Genomic DNA, 23,753 nt, shown 5'->3' on the forward strand with positions numbered 1-23,753 from the left:
GCCCTTCTAAAGAGCTAGCTTGTGGTTTGGATGTTAGTGACCGAGTAAAAGCTAGAAGAGTTTTAGTCTCCTTCAAAACCACAAAAAATGGTGTGTTGTTTTTTTATATTGGCTGGGGGAGGAATAAAAAAAAATCTTGGGACTTTAGTCCTCCATTACTCCAAATGAAGATTCCAAAGATGTTAGACAGTAAACTTGCTCTTGTAAACAGCTCTGCTTTAGGAACTCTTTGTTCCTTACGTGAGTCACAGCTATGACAGCATTTTTACTAAGCAGTTAATGGTTCTCTAATTCAATACATAATGTCTTCCCTATATTAGAAAGATACTATTAAACAAAACTTGTTTGTTTTTAATCTTTAAACTACTCCACACTATTTCCCAGTCCTCATTTAGAGGAAAAAGTGGATTTTTCTGAAAAGTGGACTTTAGAGCATTTACCGTAAGGCAGTTTTGGCCCATTACTGGCATTCTTCAGTAAACACTGCTTTTTGTTTGTTCTCTTGGTAATAAATAACAAAAGGAACAGATAAATAAATTACAATGGCTATTCTAGTCTATTCAGCTACAAAATGAGAATCATGCTTGTTATCCTGCAGTTTATAACCATACTATGCAACTTAGAGATGGTTGTCTCACTTTTGGGGGAAAGCAGAAGGTAAGTGTTCTTTATCTTCTGCAGCTGTCTCTACTGTTTTATTTCTCTTAACACAGAGTATAAACATCCAATGCAGACATTTCTTGTGGCAGCTTGCTTAGATACCCTATGAAAAAGCAAACTACTTCTTGCTGTATTTCAAGGAGTTAAATAGCAATGCTGTATCCATTTATTCTGGATGTGTGTGACACAATAAAGGTAACTGATAGCAATTGAAGCCGTATTCTTCCAGAGTGGTGAAGCTCAGGCGCTTGTTTTCTGTTGCACACTGAGTGTTAAAATACTTAATATATTTCTTTCTGAAGATGCACAATTTTATGCTGACAGTACTTCTCTTACTATTTAAAGTCTACCTATTTCTAATCTTTGGAAATATAGCCTTTGTGTTTTCACTGCAAGTATCACTAGGAAGTGAACGAAGGCTTAGTCCCTACAAAATGATCACATGAAAACAACTAAAGCACTACTCTGTCAGAAATGTCTATATGTCATTTACTAGAATGGCCAATATGAATGATGAAAAAAATGTAAGTCTTATGTTGGAACAAGTCCAGAGGGCCACAAAGTTGATAAGAGGAGTGGAGCACCTTCCCTACAAAGACAGGCTAAGAAAGTTGGGGTTGGTCAGCCTGGAGAAGAGAAGGTTGTGGAGAGACCTCATAGCAACATTCCAGTGTCTGAAGGGAGCCTGCAGGGAAGCTGGAGAGGGACTTTTCAGCAGAAACTGTAGTGGTAAGACAAGGAGTAATGGGTACACACTGAAAGAGGGGAAATTTAGGCTGGGGACCTTAAAGATCATCTAGTCCTAACCACCCCTGTCATGTGCAGAGACACCTCCCTCTAGACCAGGTTGTTCAGAGTTCCATACACCCTGGCCTTGAACACCTCAAGGGATGGGGCATCCTAAACCTCCCTGGGCAACCTGTTGCAGTGTCTCACCATCCCTACAGTAAGAATTTTTTCTGAATATCTAATATGAACCTACTCTCTTAATCCGCTTTCCCTTGTCCTGTCCCTACATGCTCTGGTAAAAAGTTCCTCTCCATCTTTCTTGTAGGCTCCTTTCAGGTACCGGAAGGCCAACAATTAGGTCATCCCTAAGCTGTCTCTTTCTAGGCTGAACTATCCCAATTTTCTCAACCTTTCCTCATAGGAGAAGTGCTCCATCTCTCTAATCATCTTGGTGACCTCTGCACTTGCTCCAACAGGTCCATACCCTTCCTGTGCTGGGGACCCCAGAGCTGGATGCAGTGCTCCAGGTGGGGTCTCACCAGAGCAGAGCTGAGGGGAAGAATCCCCTCCTTCACCTGCTGCCCACACTGCTTTGGATGCAGCCCAGGATGTTTGACTTTCTGGATTGTGAGTGCATGTGGCCAGTTCATGTCCAACCTCTCATCCACAGTACTCCCAAGTCTTGCTCTCCAGGGCTGCTCTCAGTTTGTTCATCCCCCAGCCTGTGTTGATGCTGGGGATTACCTTAATCCAGGTGCAGTACCTTGTACTTGGTCATGTTGAACTTTATGACATTTCCATGGAGCCACTTTTCGAGCTTGTGCAGGTCCCTCTGGATGGTGTCCCATCCTTCAGGTGTGTCAACAGCATCACTCCACTTGGTGTCATCTGCAAACTTGCTGAGGGTGCACTTTACTTCACTGTCTATTCATTAAAATATTAAATATATAAAAATATATATAATAAATATATCTAATGACCATGTTAAACAGCACTGTACAGACCCCTGAGGTACACCACTTGTCACCGATGTCCATTGGGACCCTGAGCCATTGACCACATCCCTCTGGATGCAACCATCCCAACTACTTCCTTACCCATCTAACAGCCCACCCACTGAAACCATCTCTCTCCAATTTAGAGAGAAGGAAGTTGTGGGGGACTGTGTCAAAGGCTTTACAGAAATCCAGATATATGATATATGTAGCCTTGTCCACTGATGTGATCACACCATCATAGAAGGCCACTAGGTTGGTCAGGCATTTGCTTCTTATGTTTTGATGTTTATTATTATTTTGGCATTCAGATCCAATTAAAGCACAGGGTAGACATGTTCATTTAGAAACAGTCCTGCCAGAATATACATATTATTACAGGGAATCCATAGCAGGCAACTTTGGCCAGCAGCTTGGCTTCCCAGTGTACCAAAGACTGTGCAGCTTGATGATGGTGCTAGCAACTACAGTTGGCAAAGGTTATGCCCTCATGTGATGCTATCATGTCTCCAAATTCAAGAGAGCCATACTTTCTCTCTTGGTCAGTGATAATTAAGCAACCAAGGCTTTTTCTTCAGTCTTCACTTTTGTCACTAATGAACTCAACAGTCCTCTATTTTGAAGTATGGCTCAATAATAAATCACCAGAGCTCTGTGGCCTGATGCTGTACAGTGTATTGTGCAATCCAAGACAAGGTGCAAGCAATTCTGTGTTCTGATTGTGAAATGGCTTTTGCTTTCCAGAGGGTACCCTCCTGTCCCTCAAACCTCTCAATAAAGGATTGCAGGGAATGTATTTTGATTTCCTTGCTTGTCTGCAAAGTTCTTGCTTTCAGCTGTCACCTTCAGTGAAGTTCAGAAATATGTTTCACTATAAACTTCTCTAGCGCCTGAATACGTGACGATCACTAGGAACAAGACGTACATCTACCTTTAGAAATCCTCTTAGACATCTCAACATATCTTTAAAGAACCTGTCAGTCTTCAACCTGAGGTGACGGAATACATGTTGTTACTCAGAGGTTTACAGTCCTACATCAGTAAGGAGATGAAAAGGTCATATATGAAGGCATCTCGCAGATATAGGAAGGGCTAATTCTCAATCATTTGCTAGAGCAGTAGATTTTAGTTTCTTCCCACTGTTGATGGTGCTGTCTGCTAAGTGGGGGGAAAATATTTTGTAGAATGCTGCACAGCATCTTTTCAAGCATTATTTGTTTATTATTAAGTATCTGTAAGATGAGCTAATTACAGATGAAAGTTGTTTTTGAAGACGCTGGAGAGCTATGTCAAATTTTGAATACACTACAACTTTCCAAAATTTCACAGAGCTGCAAAATACGTTGAAAGGGACTTCTGGAGGTCTTCTACAATGTTCTGTTCAAAACAAGGCTTTAGATTAGGTTATCCAGGGGTCCCGTCAAAGAGTCTTGAATACTTTCACGGTAACCTGTTTCCCTGCATTTCCCTGGGTAACCTATTTCAATGTTTAATGGTTATAATCATAACTGTTGGGTTTATTTTAATATTCAGATGACATTTCTCCTGAAGCAAATTCTGTATGGGACCTTTATCATCTATATAACTATCTTCTAGAACTTAGCCTTTCCTATAGAAGTTTCTAAGAGTTGCTGTACACACTTCTCTTTTTCTTTATTACTTTTGAGTTATAAACCTTAATATAACATAGGGTAAGTGCGACTGAAGTGGAATTATAATGTCAAAAATCTTTATCCTTCCCCAGGCTGAATTATCATTCTGATCTATGCAAGCACACATGCTTAGTCAATGTTTGACATACACACACCTTGTAGTAAACCTCAACAGCACTGGAGAAAAAAAGCTGGCCCCTAACTGGGCATGTGAAGGACTCATGTTAAAAGTACCATGTTGAATCTAATCACGGTCTTTCTGTGTCAGGGTAAAGAGACAGAATCACAGAATCATGGAATCAACTGGATTAGAAAAGACCTCCAAGCAACACCACTGTGGTTACTAGACCGTGGCATTAAGTACCACATTCAGTCATATCTTAAAATCCTCCAGGGATGGTGAATCTACCACCTCCCTGGGCAGCCCACTCCAATGCCTGATTACCCTCTCTGTAAAGAATTTCTTTCTAATATCCAACCTAAACCTTCCCTGGCACAGCTTAAGACCATGCCCTCTTGTCCTACTGTTGGTTGCCTGGGAGAAGAGATCAACCCCCACCTGGCTACAACCTCCTTTCAGGGAGTTGTAGAGAGTGATGAGGTCTCCCCTGAACCTCCTCTTCTCCAGGCTGAACAACCCCAGCTCCCTCAGTCTCTCCTCATAGGACTTTTGCTCGAGTCCCTTCCCCAGCCTTGTTGCTCTTCTCTGGGCCTGCTCCAGCACCTCAATGTCCTTCCTGAACTGAGGGGCCCAGAACTGGACACAGTACTCCAGGTGTGGCCTCACCAGCACTGAGTACAGGGGAAGAATCACTTCCCTGGTTCTGTGGGCCATGCTGTTCCTGATCCAGGCCAGGATGCCATTGGCCTTCTTGGCCACCTGGGCACACTGCTGGCTCATGTTCAGCTTCCTGTCAATCGAAACTCCCAGGTCCCCTCTCTGCCTGGCTGCTCTCCAGCCACTCTGTCCCCAGCCTGTAGCACTGCAGGGGGTTGTTGTGGCCAAAGTGCAGGACCCAACACTTGGCCTTGTTGAACCTCATCCCATTCAAATCAGCCCAACTCTCCAGTCTGTCCAGGTCCCCCAGAAGAGCTCTCCTGCCTTCCAGCAGATTACCCCATACCTGATAGTGATCATTAATGGATGCACAGGTAGAAACGCAAGAACAAGACAGATGTTGAAAGCCATCTCCCTCATTCCCAGCACTTTCAGCTGCCAAATAGTGGGTTATAGATTTAGGTGCACAGAGTCCACCAGAGTATTAGTGAAAGGGAGTTCTGTGTAAAATGGACTTCTCACAAGGTTGTTTCTACATCCTCTATCAAGCACCCCAATTCCTGGTGTCAGGGACAAGCAAAGTTTCATGCTTCCCTACCAGGTAAGAGTTTGTAAGGTCCCTGTTGTATGAAGAGAATTCTTCATTCTTTATCTCATTTATCCTGTGTATAGAGATTGGGCACACTTGTGCTCTTCCTTTTTTTTTTTTTTTTTTCATAATCCCACCTGTTAGAAGCAACATCCTCAGCCAAGGATATATTTACTGCAGGTCCTGGGTTGAGGTCAGGGGACTTCTGGGAAGGAGCTGTTTAGGAGCAGCAGGCAAGGCAGTTGGGAGTCTATGATACAGATACTTGCAACAGCAGCTGCGTTGCATTTTTACTGCTTGTGTGTGTGACAGCAGAAAGACTGAGGCATCAGAGCCAGTCAGGTCAGCAGATTATATAAAAGGTTGCACAGCAACCCTGTGATTCCTCATTTAAAATTCAATAGCTAGAAAGAGTTTGATTTATCATCTCAATGACAACTTACTACTTACGTAAACTGAACATAGAATAAATGGCACAAGGAAGTTAGAACAACTGCTATATCTTTCTTGTCCAAACTGCAGATTTCTTAATCTTGTGGAATCAGGTTATATTTGTTTAGAATCCTGATGTATTTGTACAATGTGAGGGGCTCAAAGAGCAGAGGGTAAGGCCCTGCCTGCAATGAAAACCCATATGTACATCACACTGCGACCTGCTGGGCTCAGCAGAGAAGGTCCCAGTGTAGAGCAGAGGCAGCAACATTAACCTGGAGAGACGCAGAGAGGGTGAATGAATATGGAAGCATGTAAGGCCAAATTGGAATAAATTACTCAGAGAAAACCAAGCAAGTCAGACTTTAATGATCCTTCATTCCTCTGCTATCTAACATTGTTACCTGTGAAGATAAGCTCAGCAGTAAACTACTGGCCTTGGTTTTTAAAATTAAAAAGTCATTCTACAGTGCATTAGTTTTTAATATCTACCAGTGAGCGCCTTAAAGAAACTTTATTTCTATTATGGCCTTTCACTTAATGACAACTGGAAGTTTGATGGTGTTTAAAACTGAGAACCAAAATGAAGAGTCACTCTAAAAGAAATAGGCCTCACTGCAGAAGTATTCAACTTGACAAACTGAACAACAGTAAGATAAACACTTGTCTGGTTTTTTTCCAACAATGTAAGTTAGTCTGTTACTAAGTAATACCTGTATTTATGAGTTTTCTTTCAACTCAGGAAAATATTTACGCTTTTATCCAGACTTAAGAACAATGCCATTAAAGTTAATAAGCTAAAAAAAATCACAAAAACATGTATTGAAGTACTGCATCTATTCAAGATGTGCTGCTGTGCCTTTGTCTTTAGACTTACATATTGGGAAGCACAGCCACCGTCTGAGTGGGGGACTGCAGATGTTCTCTGTGTATTATTGTTTCATTCTCTTCAATAACATGACCCATCAGAATGAGCATTTGTATGCACGAAGATCTAAAAAAGGGGGAAAGACCTGGCTTATTAAGTCTTCGAACTGTTTTTAATGTAATTTTAAGCCACCAAAGAATTTAATATTAGGCAGCTGTTTATACAAATAAGTACTGCTATGAAAGTGAAACAGAAATCAGCTTGAAGATTCTTCCAAAATATTGGCCCATGCTTTAAATACAAACTCACATGTGATTTTAGTGTACTGCCCAGGACTGTACTGGAATGTTTTGTTTGACAGCTCTTCAGAAAAAGCTTTCCACAGGGGAACAAGAGAACTGAATGCTCCATCTCCAATAGATTGTAAACTGAGCAGCTGGAGCGCGTGGGGGCCCTGCGACCCATGCACCTATCAAAGGGTAAGCTGTTGTTGGAAGTCTTTGTTCCAAAGCCACAACTGAAGGGATTCTGTCTGTCTGGTTGTTGGTTATGAGAAAACATCAGACTGCAACTCTTAATACTGTATGTTCATGACTCAATGACACCCACAGTCATTTCAGATGTGAAGCTATAAGAATAAGACAATAATGTAGAATAGTGTCAAGTGCTCTCATTCAAGATGTTTTCTTCATAGAAATTATCTATTTTGGCCGTATGGATGTTTCTATTAAAAAGAAGATTTTTATTTTCTTAGGGGAGTGGTTCTTACAAGACTTTAGAAAATAAAAGACTTGAAAGCATACAAAATATAAGTGATGCACTGCCTCCATGGAATGAAATAAAAAAAATTAGTGAAATAAAGTAATTAGTGAAAAAATAGCATCTGTACATATTAGCTGAATATTGATAATTATTAATTCAATATTGTTTTAACCAATGTGCCTGTGGAATTTCAACCAAATATTTCACCAAAGATGCTTCATTTTGAAAAGTTCTCATGTTCACGTAGAAACCCTTCAGTTCTGGTAGAGTTCTCTTTTCTCTCTGGGCCATGTTAATAGTGTTATTTGTCTTTCAAGTTTCGCTCTAGACATATTGAAAGATTTGGACAATTTGGTGGAAAACCGTGCCTGGAGGCCTTGGGAGACACACAGACCTGTGAAACCAGTGAAGTCTGTCCTGAAAAACCAGAAGCAGACTGTGGTGCTGACTTTCAGTGCACTTCTGGTAGGTCTTGTTTTTGTGCCGTATAATGCCTTTACTCAGAAACTACACTTTACTTAGTGCTGTAAGTTAAATCATTTTCCACTGAAGACAAAATACATACACAAAAAAGAGATATATGCTTCACTGCTCTTCCAGCTGGAGGTGATTCCCTGAATAAAGGCCTTATGCCAGCACTTAAAGACGGTCTGTAGGCAGCTGGGTTCACAACCACGGTGACAAAACCACAGCATGAACAATGCTTAAGACAGAGTACATTCCTCTTATCTTCCATTACAATTTGCATGTAGTTTAAATTCTTCTGTAATTTCTTCTTCATGGTTAGAGGCTGACCATGCTGTGAGTATCCTTTCTTCTACCTTAACTGCTCCACCTGGTAATGAATCGCTATGTTTTATGAAAAATCACTGGGGGGGGACCTAAGGCTAAAAGAATTTTAACAGAATGGATATGGAAGTTTACTGATCTGAGGGTTATGATGGATGCTAGCTGGAGACCAGAATGCATCTAAATTGAAAGTAAGATATAAATTTGTAAAGAGATGCAAGCAGGGCATACAAATTAATGTAGTGCTCAAGACTCATCAAAAATCAAAACAAAATAGGAAAAGTTAATAGTAATAAATCTACTCAAAAAAGAAATGGAAATATGGTAACTGAATTTTGAGGACATTTTTAGTATTGTTTTAAAATCAGAGTAGTGCAAAAAGAGAAATTAAAAATTGGAAAGTAGGCCTTTAGCTACTAGTTCACAGGCATTGTGTGGCTTTACTGGAGAGGCAGATGATATCAAGTAGTGATGTTTTATTTTGCTAGGGCTAATTCATCTAAATCTTTAGATCCTATGGGGAAAAAAAATGAGTCTTTGTAAAACTTGTGATATGCAGCCTCAGGAAAATTACTATTACCCTGTTGCTTTAGAACACAAATCACTACAGTTTTGGACACTACAGTGGCCATAGTATTTAAATAATATTGTCCAAATTACCATAGTTTAAATAATTTAGAAATAATTCTTTGTTGATGTTGAATTGGCATTTTCCTGTAGTCTCTTAATAGAAAAAAAAAAACAAACCCAAAACAAAACAACCAAGCTAACAATCAAAGTTTAATACAGAAAAAATCTCAGGCTGTAACAACTTTCTTCATATGACAGCAGTTCTCCTGTGACTTACTTTTCTCAGCCACCCTAATAACTCCTATGTAAATACAGTAATATGCAGGGGGGTTTTCATTTGAAAGAGGCAGAGTGTAGAATTTTAATCCCTCCTGACAATAATAGAAATGTATGTAGAGGGAGATCTCAATAAAGAGTAGCTGAGGGTGTCATTTATAATCCATCTTGACAAAAATGCATTCATGCAATGTTTTGTCCTTTGATTAGGTCGGTGTATAAAGCAACGACTTGTGTGCAATGTAGACAACGACTGTGGAGACCTTTCTGACGAAGATGCCTGTAAATCTGACCCACGATCACCATGCCGTAACCACGACATTGATGTGTCTGAAGTTGGTAGGACTGCAGGGCACGGGTATGTATGAACTAAAAGGTAGTATTGAGCCTGGTGAAGAGTTTAGGATTGTCTCGAAAGCCAGCTGAAAATACTGGGGCACACTGACATTCCCAAAAGTGGAATCTCAGTCATGTTTGCATTTGTATTCAGAAATGCTAAGTAGCTTTTGGAAGAACACTCAACTACCATTTTATTTTGTATACCTGTGGAGGATAAAATATTTATGCAGACAGTGTAAATCAATCACAAAGTTAGTAAACAGAATCATACATAGGTATTACATGAATTAACTTAAAATGCATATTATTCAAATGTAAAGTTTATAGAGATATAGATATGTTTCAAGTGATATTTCATAACAAATCAGTAATTTCCAATTACTTTACTAAAAAGCATGTGTAAAAGGAGAAAATATCTCTTGATTATTTATACAATGAGGTGCCTTATTGCAATAACACTCTGCCTGCAGCTTTTTTGCACCATTGAATTCTCCACTCCTCAGATCTTTGTTGTTTATAGGAGTTTTCATTGTTAATCTAAGATATAAATGAATCTTTCTATTCTCAGACTCTGCTGCATTTCTTTAGTTTCAAACAAAAAAAAAGAATGACATATTGTTTATCTACAAACAGTTAGAAGACAGCTATCTAAACTTAATAGATGAAAATAAAAGTGTACAACAGCACCACCCTGTGTTTAATGAAAAGGATGATCCTTCTCATTTCATTTCTTACTGTGTAAGGGAAAAAATGCTTCTGTTTAAGCATGGGGAAGTAAACCAAGTACTTAGGCAATTTTAGAAGTAGCTTCTTTCTTATTTCTACGGCAATCTATTACTAGAATCTTCCATGAGAAAACCTTGTATAGAGATGCAGTAGTGATGTTGGAGACTTCGATGATTCAGTTACCACTTTCTGCACTCAGATAGGTACAGGCATTTCTCAGATGCATGTGTTGTAAATACTGAAAATATTCAAATGTATGAACCAGGCACAGAAGAGCAAAAAAGTCATGCAGAATCCTCCAAGGGGCAATTATTTTTGGAAATATTTCTTGTGCATAGGTATATAGATGCATAGAGCTTTACAGCCTATGTTCTTGCCTCCCTTGTTTTGTAATGATTCAGATTTCCTCTCTTATGCTGCAGGAAATACTGCTATTTCACCAGGTCACACCCTGGTGAGGGGTGTGAGACAATACTAGGAGTAGCTATATATTCCTTCTACAGATTTGATGGGTGTTATACACGCTTGATAATGGAGCTCCTACCAGCAAACAAACTAACATAAGTTATGAAAAAAACCAAACCAAATCCAGGTTAAATATAGGTGTTGAGATGTACTTTTAAATCTATAAGGAATGCTTTCTCACAAACATATTGGTCAAGCAGAAATTATTTTAATCTCCTTTTATTCCTAAGGTTCTCACTGTGTTTGATGTTTAATATCTTTTATTTGTTTATTTCTCACACATGTGAAGAACTTTACAAAAGATGTTACCTAATCTCCATTACACAGATGAGAAAACCACAAGAGATGAGTCAAGCTGCCTAGATGAAGCAAGATTCAGTTTCACAGCTACAGTCCCCATCTCCTGCAGAAAATGACATTTCCAGCCTTAATACCATTGTCTGCAGGTGCTGACACCTCCTGTCTTGTATTTTTCTTACAGAATCAATATTTTAGGGATGCAGCCAATGGCCAGCCCATTTGACAATGAATTTTTCAATGGTCTTTGTGAAAGGGTGCGTGATGGAAACACACGGATATACTACCGCAAGCCATGGAACGTGGCTGTTCTCATTTACGATGTAAGTTTAAGTCCTGTGCAAACTAGGATGTGTTTAACCGAATGCTGAATCCTGACATCCTCTTGGGAGACTCAGCATATCTCTCGAGTCAGGCAGCTGAAGCTTTTTAGCATCAAGTTTGCGCTGAAGTCTAGAGAAAAACAAATTTTGTTATCATTTACTTTGGGAGTTAAGCTCAGTTGTGCCAGATGAACTCCCACAGGTTCATTGCTACACCTTTGCACAACAAATGAAACTGTCTGGAATGGTTAAAGTATGAGTGGATGAGATGAGCAGAAGTTGTACAGAAAGGATTATGATATCTAACTTTTACTCAGTAGAGAAGCAATTAAGCTACTTTTTCAGACACTGAAAAAAAAAAGGCAGGAATGGTATTAGGATACTCTGGTCCTACTTGGTTTCCCTCTGTCCCGCCGAAAAAAAAAATCTAATAGGCTTTTGAGTTTCAGACTATGACTTCCAGTGAGGCTTGAAAACCAACAATGTTGATGATTGTTGAAACATAAACATCAGATGCATTTCAGAAATCAAAGCAGTATTTTGCTTACCAAAGATTTTGCCTATTTCTTCAAGAAGGAACTTCATAAAACAAATACAACTTAAACCACCTCCTGCCCAAAATGTAAATCTGACCCAAGATGATTTGATTTTGAGGTAAAACCATTTTCAGTTATTAAAATTCTATGTTCTGGTAAAGTATACTAAACTGTGGGGTGAAGTCACAGCCCCACAACTGAAGTTTGAGGGGTTTGGAATGTTACAAAGTGTTGGGCCGTTTTCCATGGTAGCAGATAGTTCCCATGGACACAGCCTTGAGCTGTGTGGCTGAAGTGCAGGTGCGCATTCCTCAGTGTTTTTGTAGAAATATGTTTGTGTTGTATGTGTGGGAAAATAGAAGTGGGAGAACTGAATAAAAAAAGCTGCCTGCTGTGCTGAGCAGGCACACATCTCTCTGGCTCTTCATCCTAGTGTGTGTGTCGCGTCTTTCTTCCCCCACAGGACCAAGGCCTTTCGACAGATACCCAGCGACACTAAACAACACTGAAATAGGTATTTCTGAATTAGCTATTGTCTGCCGTAAGAAAAGAAGACAAAATCATAATTCTGACTCATTTCAGTTGTCAGGACCTATTAGCAAACCTTATCTCCATTCTAGGAAAGAGATGGAGACTATTATTCCTTACACAGAATCACAGAATCTCCTGAGTTTGGAAGGGACCCACAAGGATCAGCAAAGTCAACTCATGGCCCTGCAGAGGACCATCCCCAAGAGTCACACCGTGCACCTGAGAGCATTGTCCAAACATTTCTTGAACTCTGTCAGGCTTGGTGCTCTGCCCACTTCCCTGGGGAGCCTATTCCAGTACCCAACCACCCAAGATGCTGGGTGAAGCACCTGTTCCTACTATCTGACCTAAACTTGCCCTGACAAAACTTCAGGCCGTTCCCTCAGGTCTTGTCACTGGTCACCAGAGAGAAGAGATCAGTGCCTGCCCTTCTGCTTCCCCTATGAGGAAGCTGTAAACCATGTAAAGGAACTCTTAATTCACATAAGGTACTTGGACAGTTTTACATGCTGAGATTTAATACTCACTGAAATATTGTCATTACAGCTTTCTCTTCACCATTGAACCACTGAACTGATTGGTATTTCTGTTTCCATTTGATTTGTTTTAAAAGAAAAAAAAAGGTGTAAGAAAATGTATTGCTAAGCGATGTAAATTATATAGCTTTAAAGTGCTACATAGATTTTTATATTACTGCCTGTTTTGTTTTCTCATACAATCTTTCATTATCTTTTCTCAGACAAAGGCAGACAAAACCTTGGGTTTTTTCTTACATAACCTTTTCATTATCTTTTCTCAGACAAAAGCAGACAAAACCTTCACATCAGTATTCTACCATGATCGTTCAAAAATGTTACGAGAGGTCTACATGGAAAACCAGAAACACTTTAGTGCTGGCCTGTCTCTGAAATATACACCTACTGATGGAAGCAATATTAATGCAGAAGGAAATTTCACGTATAATTATAGAAAGACTGCAACCTTAAATTCCATTCTGCAAAGCTCCACTGAAAGGGTGAGTTTAATTCAACTAAAGGTTTTAATGAAAATATTCTACAAATAGCACAATTTGTACAGTGTTGGAATAACAAAATAATATTCTTTCTAATTATTCTAATCAGCTGCTGCTTTTCTGTCATTTAAAAAAACGATGGTAATAATAGGGTTAAGATTTCAGATGTGGACAAAGGGTAACCAAATGTAGCTTCTTTTTCCCACTGTTTCCCCTTGGCTAGCAAACACCCTCATCTCCCTCAGGGGTTGAAGTTAGAAAGGGTCAAGACCTTTGGTCTCATCTTGATTAAAGAGCAGCTCTGATCTAGTGCAATGTGGGCAAATTAGGTCAAGTTTTGTGACAAAAACCTGCCACTGAACAGACCTACACTATGTAAACAAAATAAGCACTAGAATAATGACTGAAAGGCCAGATCCCAGTCATTTGGGTGCTTCTGTACTAAAGAACTGGCCAGGGCTAAGAGGCATGGGCATTAACACTGGTACATGGCAGTCCATTGTTTTTACTAGCATGGTTTTGGCAGTGCTAGCTCTCATGGTCTCATAAAAAATGCCCATCCTGCAGTTCCCTACAGCATGTTTGAAGCGGATGTTCTCATAGGCAGTCTGGAGAAAGCAAGCCTATTTTGGAGTTGCAAAAAAGCCGTATCACTACCATCACTTTGAGACAGGGGAAAGACCCATTTTATTTACCAGTAAAGAATTAGCCTTAGCATTTAGTGAAGCCCAAATGAGAAAGACCATAAAAAGTGACACTAGATGTGTTGTGGTTTAACTTCAGTCAGAAACCAAGCCCATGCAGCCACTCACTCATTCTCCCCCCATCAGGATCAGGGAGAGAATCAGAAGGGTAAAAGCTAAAAATCTCATGGGTTGAGATAAATACAGCTTAATAGGGAAAGCAAAAGCTGTGCACACAGGCAAAGCAGAACAAGGAATTAATTCCCTGCTTCCAGTGTACAGGCAGGTGTTCAGCCATCTCCAGGAGAGCAGGACCCCATCACATGTAATGCTTACTTGGGAAGACAAACACCATCATATCAAACATCTACTGCTTCCTCCTTCTTGCTTCCTGCTTTACATACTGAATATAATGTCATATAATATGGAAAATTGCTTTGATCAGTTTGGATCATCTGTCCTGGCTGTATCTCCTCCCAGCCTCCCATGCAGCCCAAGCACCCTCCCCAGTGTGGCAGCACAAAAAGCGGAAAAAGGCCTTGGCTCTGTATAAACAGTGCTCAGTTGTCGCGACGGAAAGCTCTAGACACCTCAATGTGAGAATCCAGGAACTTCGTTTATTGTAGATTGACAATAGCTTAATACACACTCTATAATAGGTTCATGAATATTACAGAAATTAGGCTCATTATTGGTGCTCAGTTAGGTGGTGATATCATCTTAACTGTCTTTCAGTGTTTACACAGGTGGCTCGTTAAGTGTCTTTGTTTTGGTAATGCCTAGCTCCTGTTTTTCAGCTCAATTTAGAATACCCAAGGACGCTGCTGCTTTCTCACGGCCCTGCTATCTCAGACTTTCTCATGGACCTAGTCAGACTGCGTCTTATCCTTTAGCAGCTCATCCATAGCCTTAGCCATGTTCATATGTCCTCGCATTTCTAACCAATCCTCTATACTCATCAATAGCAAAAACATCTCTATATTGTCGACCCTGTGTTCAGCACAAATCCAAAACACAGTTCCACACTAGCCACTGTGAAGAAAAATAACTCTATCCCTGCCAAAAAGCAGCACAACGTGGCATTATGGCCTACTCCAGCAGCTATGTGCTGGGTCATATGCCATTCCTCACCCTGTATGCTAAGGTCTGTGATCACGACATGCCATCATGTACAAGGCACATCAATTCCATAGCGCTGAAGTGCACCATGTGAAAGCAAGAATTGATCTGCCTCAACTAATTCAAATTCTCAGGTTTATCAGCCTCGTTACCTAGGACCTGTTCAGAGCTCTGGAGGTCAAGTGGATATAAGGGAAAACTAATATAACTTCCACAACCTGTTAATTAAAATAATGCCGAAGAGAAAGGTCTGTACTATATAGATAATTTGACACACAACACTGACTTTGTGTTGGTATGAGTTTTCTTGGGATGGAAAAGAACTCAAACCATAAATCTCCACAGATGCAAAAGATCAAGTTCTGTAGCTTAATGTGTTTTATGGACTGCTTACAGTCAAGTGACCTGTGATAGGAATTTTGGCCTCAAATTCTTTCTCAGAGAGCAATTCAGAGAATGAGTCACAATCTGTCACCAGCTGAGTTCTATCACTGGTGTGATAAAATCATGTGGCTGAAGGGTAGTGGAGTGGTAGCCTCTGGCTGGGAACCCTCCAGGGCTCACCTGAAAGTTAAAGCCAGGAGGAGCCTGGAGGCATCTGGAGATCTAAGGATTTTGTACATCCTGGTTTGCAGGAATATTGCACCTGCAAAAATTTCCTCACAGTCATTTAGATGCCTGCAGACTTCTGCTGGTCTCAAGCAGCATCTGAGTCACCAGTTTAAGATCCTTTAAATGGTGCCAGCTAGTATGATGGTCAGGTGCTAGATCCCTTTTACAAACCTCCTACTGGGCACTACTGTTGAGGGAGTCATATAAGTAGTGCAGATAATAATGGGGTTTGGGAGGCATGTGTTTGCTTAGATTCTTAAGTAACTCTTTCACAAAATTTTATTTCACAAGTTAAGGGCAGTAGCTAGGTCCTAGTTTAGAATATGATACAAAACCACCTGGAGTGTAATTTACAGACATATCAGTCGTGGTAGCTAGACTTACAATGTATGTATGGGTCAAATGACTCATGGATTTTTTCTGTCATTAATTCTCATTTTATGATATTATTTGGGGGGCTTTTGTTCTTAATTGGAGCTGTGCCCTTCCTTCTGACGGTCTGAGAATAACAAAAAAAAAAGGGAGAACTTAGTTCTGCTCTGACTATAAGCGAAGACAAAACTCCACCTTACCCAGAGTGGGCAGCTTCTGTTGTCTATATAGAATTACTTTTCAATGTTATGAAAGTCAAAAATCCACTTTCGGTAGACATCGTACTTACAGAGAAGACCCTGTTGTCAAATAGATCACAAAGGGCTTGCTGAAATTAGTAAGGGAAGAGCTCTGCAAAACTGGAAGAACTGAAATTATGTCAGTCTCTTGATGTTTCCTCAGTTTAAATCAGAGAACGTTTAATTTTAATCAAACAAGTTTGACCCTCTTCCAAAACACTAGACTGAATGCCATGTTTAAAAGTGCTGCAGCTTCTTTACAAATAACGTAGAACAGATTTTCCTGCTATGCTGTGTACCAGAATGGCACTCTCACCTCTTTTCTTCTTCCTGCATTCAGAACCAAACCTTTCTGCATGTAAAAGGAAAGATTCAGCTGGGAAGATTCCAAATTCGGAGTCGTGATGTCCGTCTCACAGATAGTTTCCTAGATGATTTAAACGTTTTGCCTGCTGAATATGATAAGGGGGAGTATTTCAAATTCCTAGAAGATTATGGAACTCACTATGCAGTCTCTGGAACTGTAGGAGGAAAATATGAACTTGTGTACGTGCTGGATGATTACGCTATGTCTCGAATAGGTATGCACTTTCTTGGTCTTCCTGTGGTAAAAATGTTCTAGCCAAGTCTCCAGACATTCAAAGAGATGTATGATGATCGATCTGTCTATATGATATGTGGAGCAATACTGAGAACAGCACAGTTCAGTGTGTGCTGCTTGTGGTACACCAGTGGCATTACAGAATTACATGAATTCAACAGATATTAGAGTCAGCCTTTCTAACTGACAGAAATATTTGAAGTCTTTATTTTAAGTCTATAACTGAGAGGGATTTAAAAAAATTAAAAAGATCTCTTGAAAATATTAGGAATTGTAATTGCTGGGACACGATTTACAAGAGATCTGCGAAGCCTAGAAAATCTGCCTAAACCTTAAATCCAGTTTGCTATCAATTGTGTTGCAATCACTCTAAGAGTACAGTGGTGACAAAAAACAAGGATAAAATTGAAGTACTTCCTAGAAATCACATGGTGCACTTGAGTGTGTTGAAACTGATTTCATAACCTTTAGCATTCACACTGGAATTTTCCATGTCCTAGTTAAGATAGCAAAGCAGAAATTTAATCCTCCCTCATGTGCAGTTCAGAAATATGTGGGTTTGTACTGGATTAAAGTGATCACTCTGGAAAAAATTTAAAAAAGGCAATTCTCATGCTGATTTTGGAAATCAGAAAATAATTACCTGCTGCATGCAGTGTCAGCAACAATATTACTGTCAGATATTCAGGCTATGCAAAGGGGCATAGGAGAAAGATGTCACATATCCTACTGTTAGTCTGTTCAGAACCTGGAGACTGTGGTGCTAGATTTTTTTTAAAGTACAAATTTTAAGCACAATTCTTTCTGAATACAAAAGTGAAGTTGGAGATGATATGTTTGAGTTTAATAAACAGAAAGGAGGTGTTGGAGGCAGTAGTGGATAGATGAGGATTAGAATTAATGAGAGTAGTGTACTTGTAAGAGATTAGTAGCCTTGATTAACTTTATGGGGAAAAGGAGTGGAGAAACTTGCTTGAGGTTAGGAGAGAGAGAGAGAGACTGGGAGAATTGAATAATTTGGCCCATAGAAAGTGTAAATGTTGAGCAGATGTGAAAGAAAAAAATCTCAATATAATAATTGGAAAGAATGGTTCCTAGAGGGCCATTTGCTTTCAACTAGATCAAAGAAAAGAGAAATCCATTTTTAATATTTTCCTAATCACTATAGATCTTACCTGCATCTGTGCAGGCACTTCAATTACAATCATCCTCACATTCATTTCATAGAAGAGGACAAAGCAGAAGATAAATGGGAGGAAGAAAGCCACAAGCGTTTTCAGTAGCCCCAAAAAATTTATTCTCTATGAATAATATCACATTATTTATGGTCATGCAACTTCTCTAATCACTTTTTTCTACTCCCAGGTATCACTGTAGAAGAAGTGCAAAAATGCCTTGGTTATCACTTAGATGCCGGTATTGCATTTAGAAACTTGCACGCCGATTTTAATATTGATGGTGGCAAATGTAAAAAGATTCATGTGAAGGACAAATGTAAGTATGTCCTTCATTTATATTATGTCTTTTGCTTAAGAAAAGATAATAACAGTTGCTCCACCTTTTATAATCAATATAGTTATTGCTTTTAGTAGACCAATACAGGTGAGGCTGACATAATTCTATGCTCTCGAGACAGCCTGTGAATATGTTTCCAGTACACACACACACACAAACACACTTACATGAGACATACATATATGCACACATCACTGGCCCCACAAATAAATACAGACAAAAGCACAGCACTCAAGCACCAATGGTTTCATCCTGTTGTCCCCTCCATCTGACCAGGGTAAAAGTCTTTTAGTGGGTAATATCACAGAAACACAGGATGGTGGAGGTTGGAAGGGTCCTTTGGAGGCCATCCAACTCTCCAGCTCACACAGGTTCAACCAGAGCAGATGTTCTTCCCAGTTAGCACAGGCCTCAGGATACTTCACGCCCTCCACAACATACATGTATAGCCAAGACAGATCCCTCTAGCAGCTGATGTTAGACATTCAATTGAATGAGCAACTGGATTGTTATAGTCTCCTGTTAGTGACTCTTAGATATACAACACCAGGCTCACAGCTCTACTCTCACTGCTGGTACAGACCACCTGATGCACGCCAACACACACCCATGCACACACTGTGGATGCCTTCAGTAAGTGGCCTTAGGTGCCCAGTCTACCCAGCAATTGGCCCTTGAATCCTCTTACCTCCATTTGCCTTAGGCAGATATACCCTCACATGCCAACAGGCCTCAGTCAAACCAGGGACCTTGACATCTCTCCAGTATTTGGCCTAGAAACTCCACTCCAGCAGCCATCTCCTCCACTTATCTCACTCTGGAGATATAGAATCATAGAATAACAGAATGATTTTTGAATGAGATCATCTAGTTCTAACACCCCACTATTGGAAGGGATTCCACACACAAGATCATATTGCTCAGGGTCCCATCCAACCTGGCCTTGAACACTTCAACAGATGAGGCATCCACAGTTTCTCTGGGCAACCTTTTCCAGTGCCTCACTGCTCTTTGAGTAAAGAACTTGATATGGTTTGAAGCTGGCTCCCTGCCAAGTATCCAAACCTTACCACAAGAAGTCCCGTCCCCCCCCAAAACCTCAGGGAGAAGAGGGAGAAAAAACAACCAAGAAAACCGAAATGAGAGAGAGACAGCTAAAGCAATATATATAAATATATTTACACTTATGTTACAGTTATATACAATTGAAATATATATATAATTTCACAAGGGAGAGGGAAGGGGGAAGGGAAAAGGAACAAAACCAAAATAAAATAAATATATATATATATATATATCCTGATTAGTAGCCCAATATCTAGCAACTAAAAGAATAGGCAAAAAACTATCTTACTGCTCTCCTTGGGACAACGGAGAGTCGCTCTGGAACGATCGCCGGCAGCCTCCGTCTCCCAAGGTCAGCAAGGCCTTACCAGGCCTCGCTCCCCAACACGACAGACTCAACAGCAGGGAACCTGCACCTCCAAGCCTCCGGAAGGAAAGAGAGCGAAGGCCTCTCCTCCTTTCTTCTTATAGTCTGGCTTACGTAAAAATCGTAGGGAATACTGAATAAATCTGGGCACTTCCTTGGTTACAAACTGGTCACCAAGGAAGGCCTAGACCAAACTACCACAGAACTAATCTAAATCTCTCCTCTTTTAGTTTAAAACCATTCCCCTTGTTCTATCACTATCTAAACATGTAAAAAAATCACTCTTTTTATAAGCCTCTTTTAAGTACTGGAAGATGGCAATGAGGTCTCCCCAGAGCCTTCTCTTCTCCAGGCTGAACAACCCTAACTCTCTCAGCTTGTCCTCAGAGGAGAGGTGCTGCAGCACTCTGTCCATTTTTGTGGCCCTGTTCTGGGCTTGCTCCAACAGGTCCATATCTTCCTTGTGCTGAGGACTCCTGAGCCAAACACAGGTGATGTCTCATGTAAGCAGAGTAGAGGGGCAGAATCCCCTTCCACAACCTGCTCTTCTTACTGCTCTTGATGCAGCCCAGGACACGCTTGGCTTTCTGGGCTGTGAGTGCACATGGCTGGGTCATGTCCAGCCTCTCATCCAACAGCACCCCCAAGTCCTTCTCACCAGGCTGCTCTCAATGAGTTTTTCTTGTGGTCTGTACTCATGTCTAGCATTTCTCAACCCAGGTGCAGCACCTTGCATTTGGGCTTGTTGAATTTCATGAGGGTTTGGTGGGCCCACTTCTCAAGTTTGTCTGGGTCCCTCAGGATGAAATCCCATCCTTCTGTTGTGTCAACTGCACTCAGCTTTGTATCATTTGCAAAGTTACTGAGGGTGCACTTAATCCCACTGTCTATGAGACTGATAAAATCTCATAGACCACTGGTCCCCAAGACAACCCTGAGGGACACCACCCGTCACTGGCCTCCGCTTTTACATATAGCCATTGACCACAACCTTCTGGCTGTGTCCATCCAGCCAATTCCTTATCCACCAAATGGTCCATCCTCCAAATCCATGTCTCTCCAATTAGGAGATAAGGATGTTGCGTGTGACTGTATCAAAGGCTTTACAGAAGTCTAGGTAGATGACATCGATTGGTCTTCCCTTGTTTCCATTGCAGTCACATCACCACAGAAAGCCACCAGACCTAGGCCAGAGTAACATCTGCTTTGATACCTGGCTCCCAAGCTACTTACTTGCTTAATACCCGTTAGTGATCACACCTGGTGTATATATCCTAACTTGCTCCACTTACTGGCACCACAAACACCAGGTCCCCGTCAATCATTGTCCAATTCTAGATGCTGGCATACAGATCTCCATACACATGTGAGTACACAGAATAAGGTCCCCTTGCCCTAGAAAATAGTCAGAAATGGACTTTAATGGTAAGCCAGGACAGACTGCAGACATGAAAGACAGTACATGGTAGACAAGCTCACTGATCAGTCACCTTTCTATATGCAATCAGCCCCCTTTTTTTGCTTTTGTTCCTCTGTCTCCCTATGTTTATTCCTCCCAAAGCCACTATGATCACCCCTTGCCTCTTCATTGGCACTTCTCTAAATATATGCCAATTTTTTAAATTTGTGCAATCCCAAAATGCCATTCTTTGCATCCAAAGAACCCTTCCATTGACTCATCTTGGTCTTGACTCATCCTCAGCCTCATCCTGCAGGGCTAATGGCTCTGCTGGGACAAGGCCTGAGAGGACTCAAGGCAGGGGCTTCCTTTCCCTGATTAGCCTAGTTGTGTTCCCTTGCCTGTCACTGTTCATCTCTGCTCCCTTGTGTGTCTGGAGATGGGCTTTGTTTCACATGACATAAAAGTTGCAGAAGGGAAGGAGATTTACTACTGGGTGCAGAAGAGGCAATTAATTTCCGTCCTCTGCTGTGTTTGAGTTACGAAGTAAAAGATGCTAATGCCCTTTACTGGTTCTGCTCAGGTGATACAGTAGCATTACTCATATTATCTTTGGCTTGTTATCAAATGACTATGATCTCCGTAATACCTTTCAGTTTGTCCTATCCCTTCTTTTCATTTTAGATATAGGGTTTTCTACTTAAATTGCAAAATAGATTTCCTCCCACATAAAAGGTAGGAGCAAAGAAAGATTGAATTGTATTACAACAGTGAGTGAAGGGGTCTCTCTTACAATCATTTTAAAAAGAGGAACTGGCTGAACTAGAAGGACAACTATGCTTCCAGATGCATGGGCATTAAACACTCTTCTTCTTCATCCTCTCTTTTTTCTTTCTGTAGCACAATTAAATGATGATGCTGTCATTGATGATGTCCTCTCCTTAGTTGAGGGGGGAAAGATTGACTTTTCAGTTAAAATAAAAGAAATGTTACTACGAGGATCTAAAATGGTTGATGTGGAGGATTACATACAGTGGGCAAAGTCTTTGGTTGATGCTCCAGTAGTTATACAGCAACGGGTAAGTACAGCTTCTTCAAAGCTGTGGCTTTTACAATTTGAAAGTTTTGTTCTAAGATGGAGGTAAGACGCCAAGTTTATCATGAACTTTCAGGTATTTTCTTCATCTTGAGAGTTTCTTCAGATGCTTATGCTAGTGATGGCCGTATAAAAAGGATTCGGAATTGTGGGAAAGTATGTTTTGCCTGGGCTTTTTTTTTTTCTACAGCCTTCCCCAATACATACACTTGTTCCAGTTAAGATGAGAGATGCACATTTAAAGAAACAAAATTTGGAAAGAGCAATTGAAGACTACATTACTGAATACAGTGTGTGCAAATGTGAACCCTGCAGAAATGGAGGCACTCTTGTGCTGGTAGATGGAGCCTGTACATGCCTGTGCTTAAGCTATTTTAAGGGAATTGCTTGTCAGATTCCCAAATCAACATTAATTGAAGGTTAGTAAGTACTCTAAATAAACTGAGTATATTTGTTCTTGACAATATCCTGACAAAATGAGCTTTCATAAGGACAGAAGAATTTCATAGCACTCCATTATACCTACTGCTGTCGAATCTCATGGGTATACTGGTGTGGAAATAAGTGTAAGTTACTGTGTTCTTTCCATAAAGAGGGTACTCTAATTTAGAGTTCATTGTCCCACATACATTATTGTGTCTGGAATGACATGAAGTTCATTTGAGTACACAGGAGCATTAGTGAAGCATGGTGCAGTAGTGGTAAACTGATTTCAGGAAAAAGCAATCTCACCATGTCTTAAATTATTTTGTCTTCAGCCTTCTGCAAAAGTGCTGTGTTTGCAAACACATGATCACGTTTCACAATTACTGTGCTAGCTTAATATTAGGTTGATCTACAAAATGGAAGAGGGAGAAGAATGCAGTTCCACAACTGACAATATAAAAAATTGATTGTGCAGTAAATTAATTCTCTGTGGCCAGGTTTTTAAAGCACAGGTGCCCAAAATGGGCCTTAGAACTTGATTCCTAGGATGAAAAATTGTTGAAAGCCTGGGGCTCTTAAACAGTGCCACTGACGAGAACATTCTCAAAAGCTAAATCTGTGCTTTGGGTTGTGTGCTGGAGGCTGCAATGGTCTGCAGAGTCACCATAACTCAGAATGTAAGACTTGAATCGCGGTCTCCTTGAGAGAGGTAGGTGGACTGATCTTAGTATTACGGTGTCTTAGTACCAGTTGTCATTGATGGAGGCTGGAGCTGCTGGAGTGCCTGGTCCACCTGCATCAATGGAGAAAGCACTCGAACTCGCCAGTGTAATAATCCTGCACCAGGACCTGGTGGCAGACCATGCCAGGGAGAAAGCATTGAAAAACGGCCCTGTGAAGGAAAAAAATAGCTATGCTCCTCAAAAACAG

At 40.5% G+C, this 23,753-nt stretch overlaps 1 protein-coding gene across 2 annotated transcripts; it reads left to right on the forward strand.

Annotated features, from left to right (window-relative positions):
- Positions 1-523: 523 nt before the first annotated feature.
- C9 (complement C9) lies at positions 524-23,753 on the forward strand. Of its 2 annotated transcripts, XM_064642465.1 has the most exons (11): positions 524-657; positions 7,065-7,182; positions 7,783-7,930; positions 9,311-9,458; positions 11,112-11,250; positions 13,117-13,332; positions 16,695-16,935; positions 18,321-18,449; positions 22,202-22,380; positions 22,588-22,816; positions 23,568-23,753. In XM_064642465.1, the coding sequence occupies exons 1-11, from the start codon at positions 572-574 to the stop codon at positions 23,732-23,734; spliced, it is 1,800 nt and encodes a 599-aa protein (XP_064498535.1). In that variant the 5' UTR covers positions 524-571; the 3' UTR covers positions 23,735-23,753. The 2 variants fall into 2 exon arrangements, with proteins under 2 accessions (XP_064498535.1, XP_064498536.1); XM_064642466.1 differs by lacking the exon at positions 7,065-7,182 and having other exon boundaries at positions 529-657.

Source organism: Pseudopipra pipra, chromosome Z (assembly GCF_036250125.1).
Source record: "Pseudopipra pipra isolate bDixPip1 chromosome Z, bDixPip1.hap1, whole genome shotgun sequence".
NCBI lineage: Eukaryota > Metazoa > Chordata > Aves > Passeriformes > Pipridae > Pseudopipra > Pseudopipra pipra.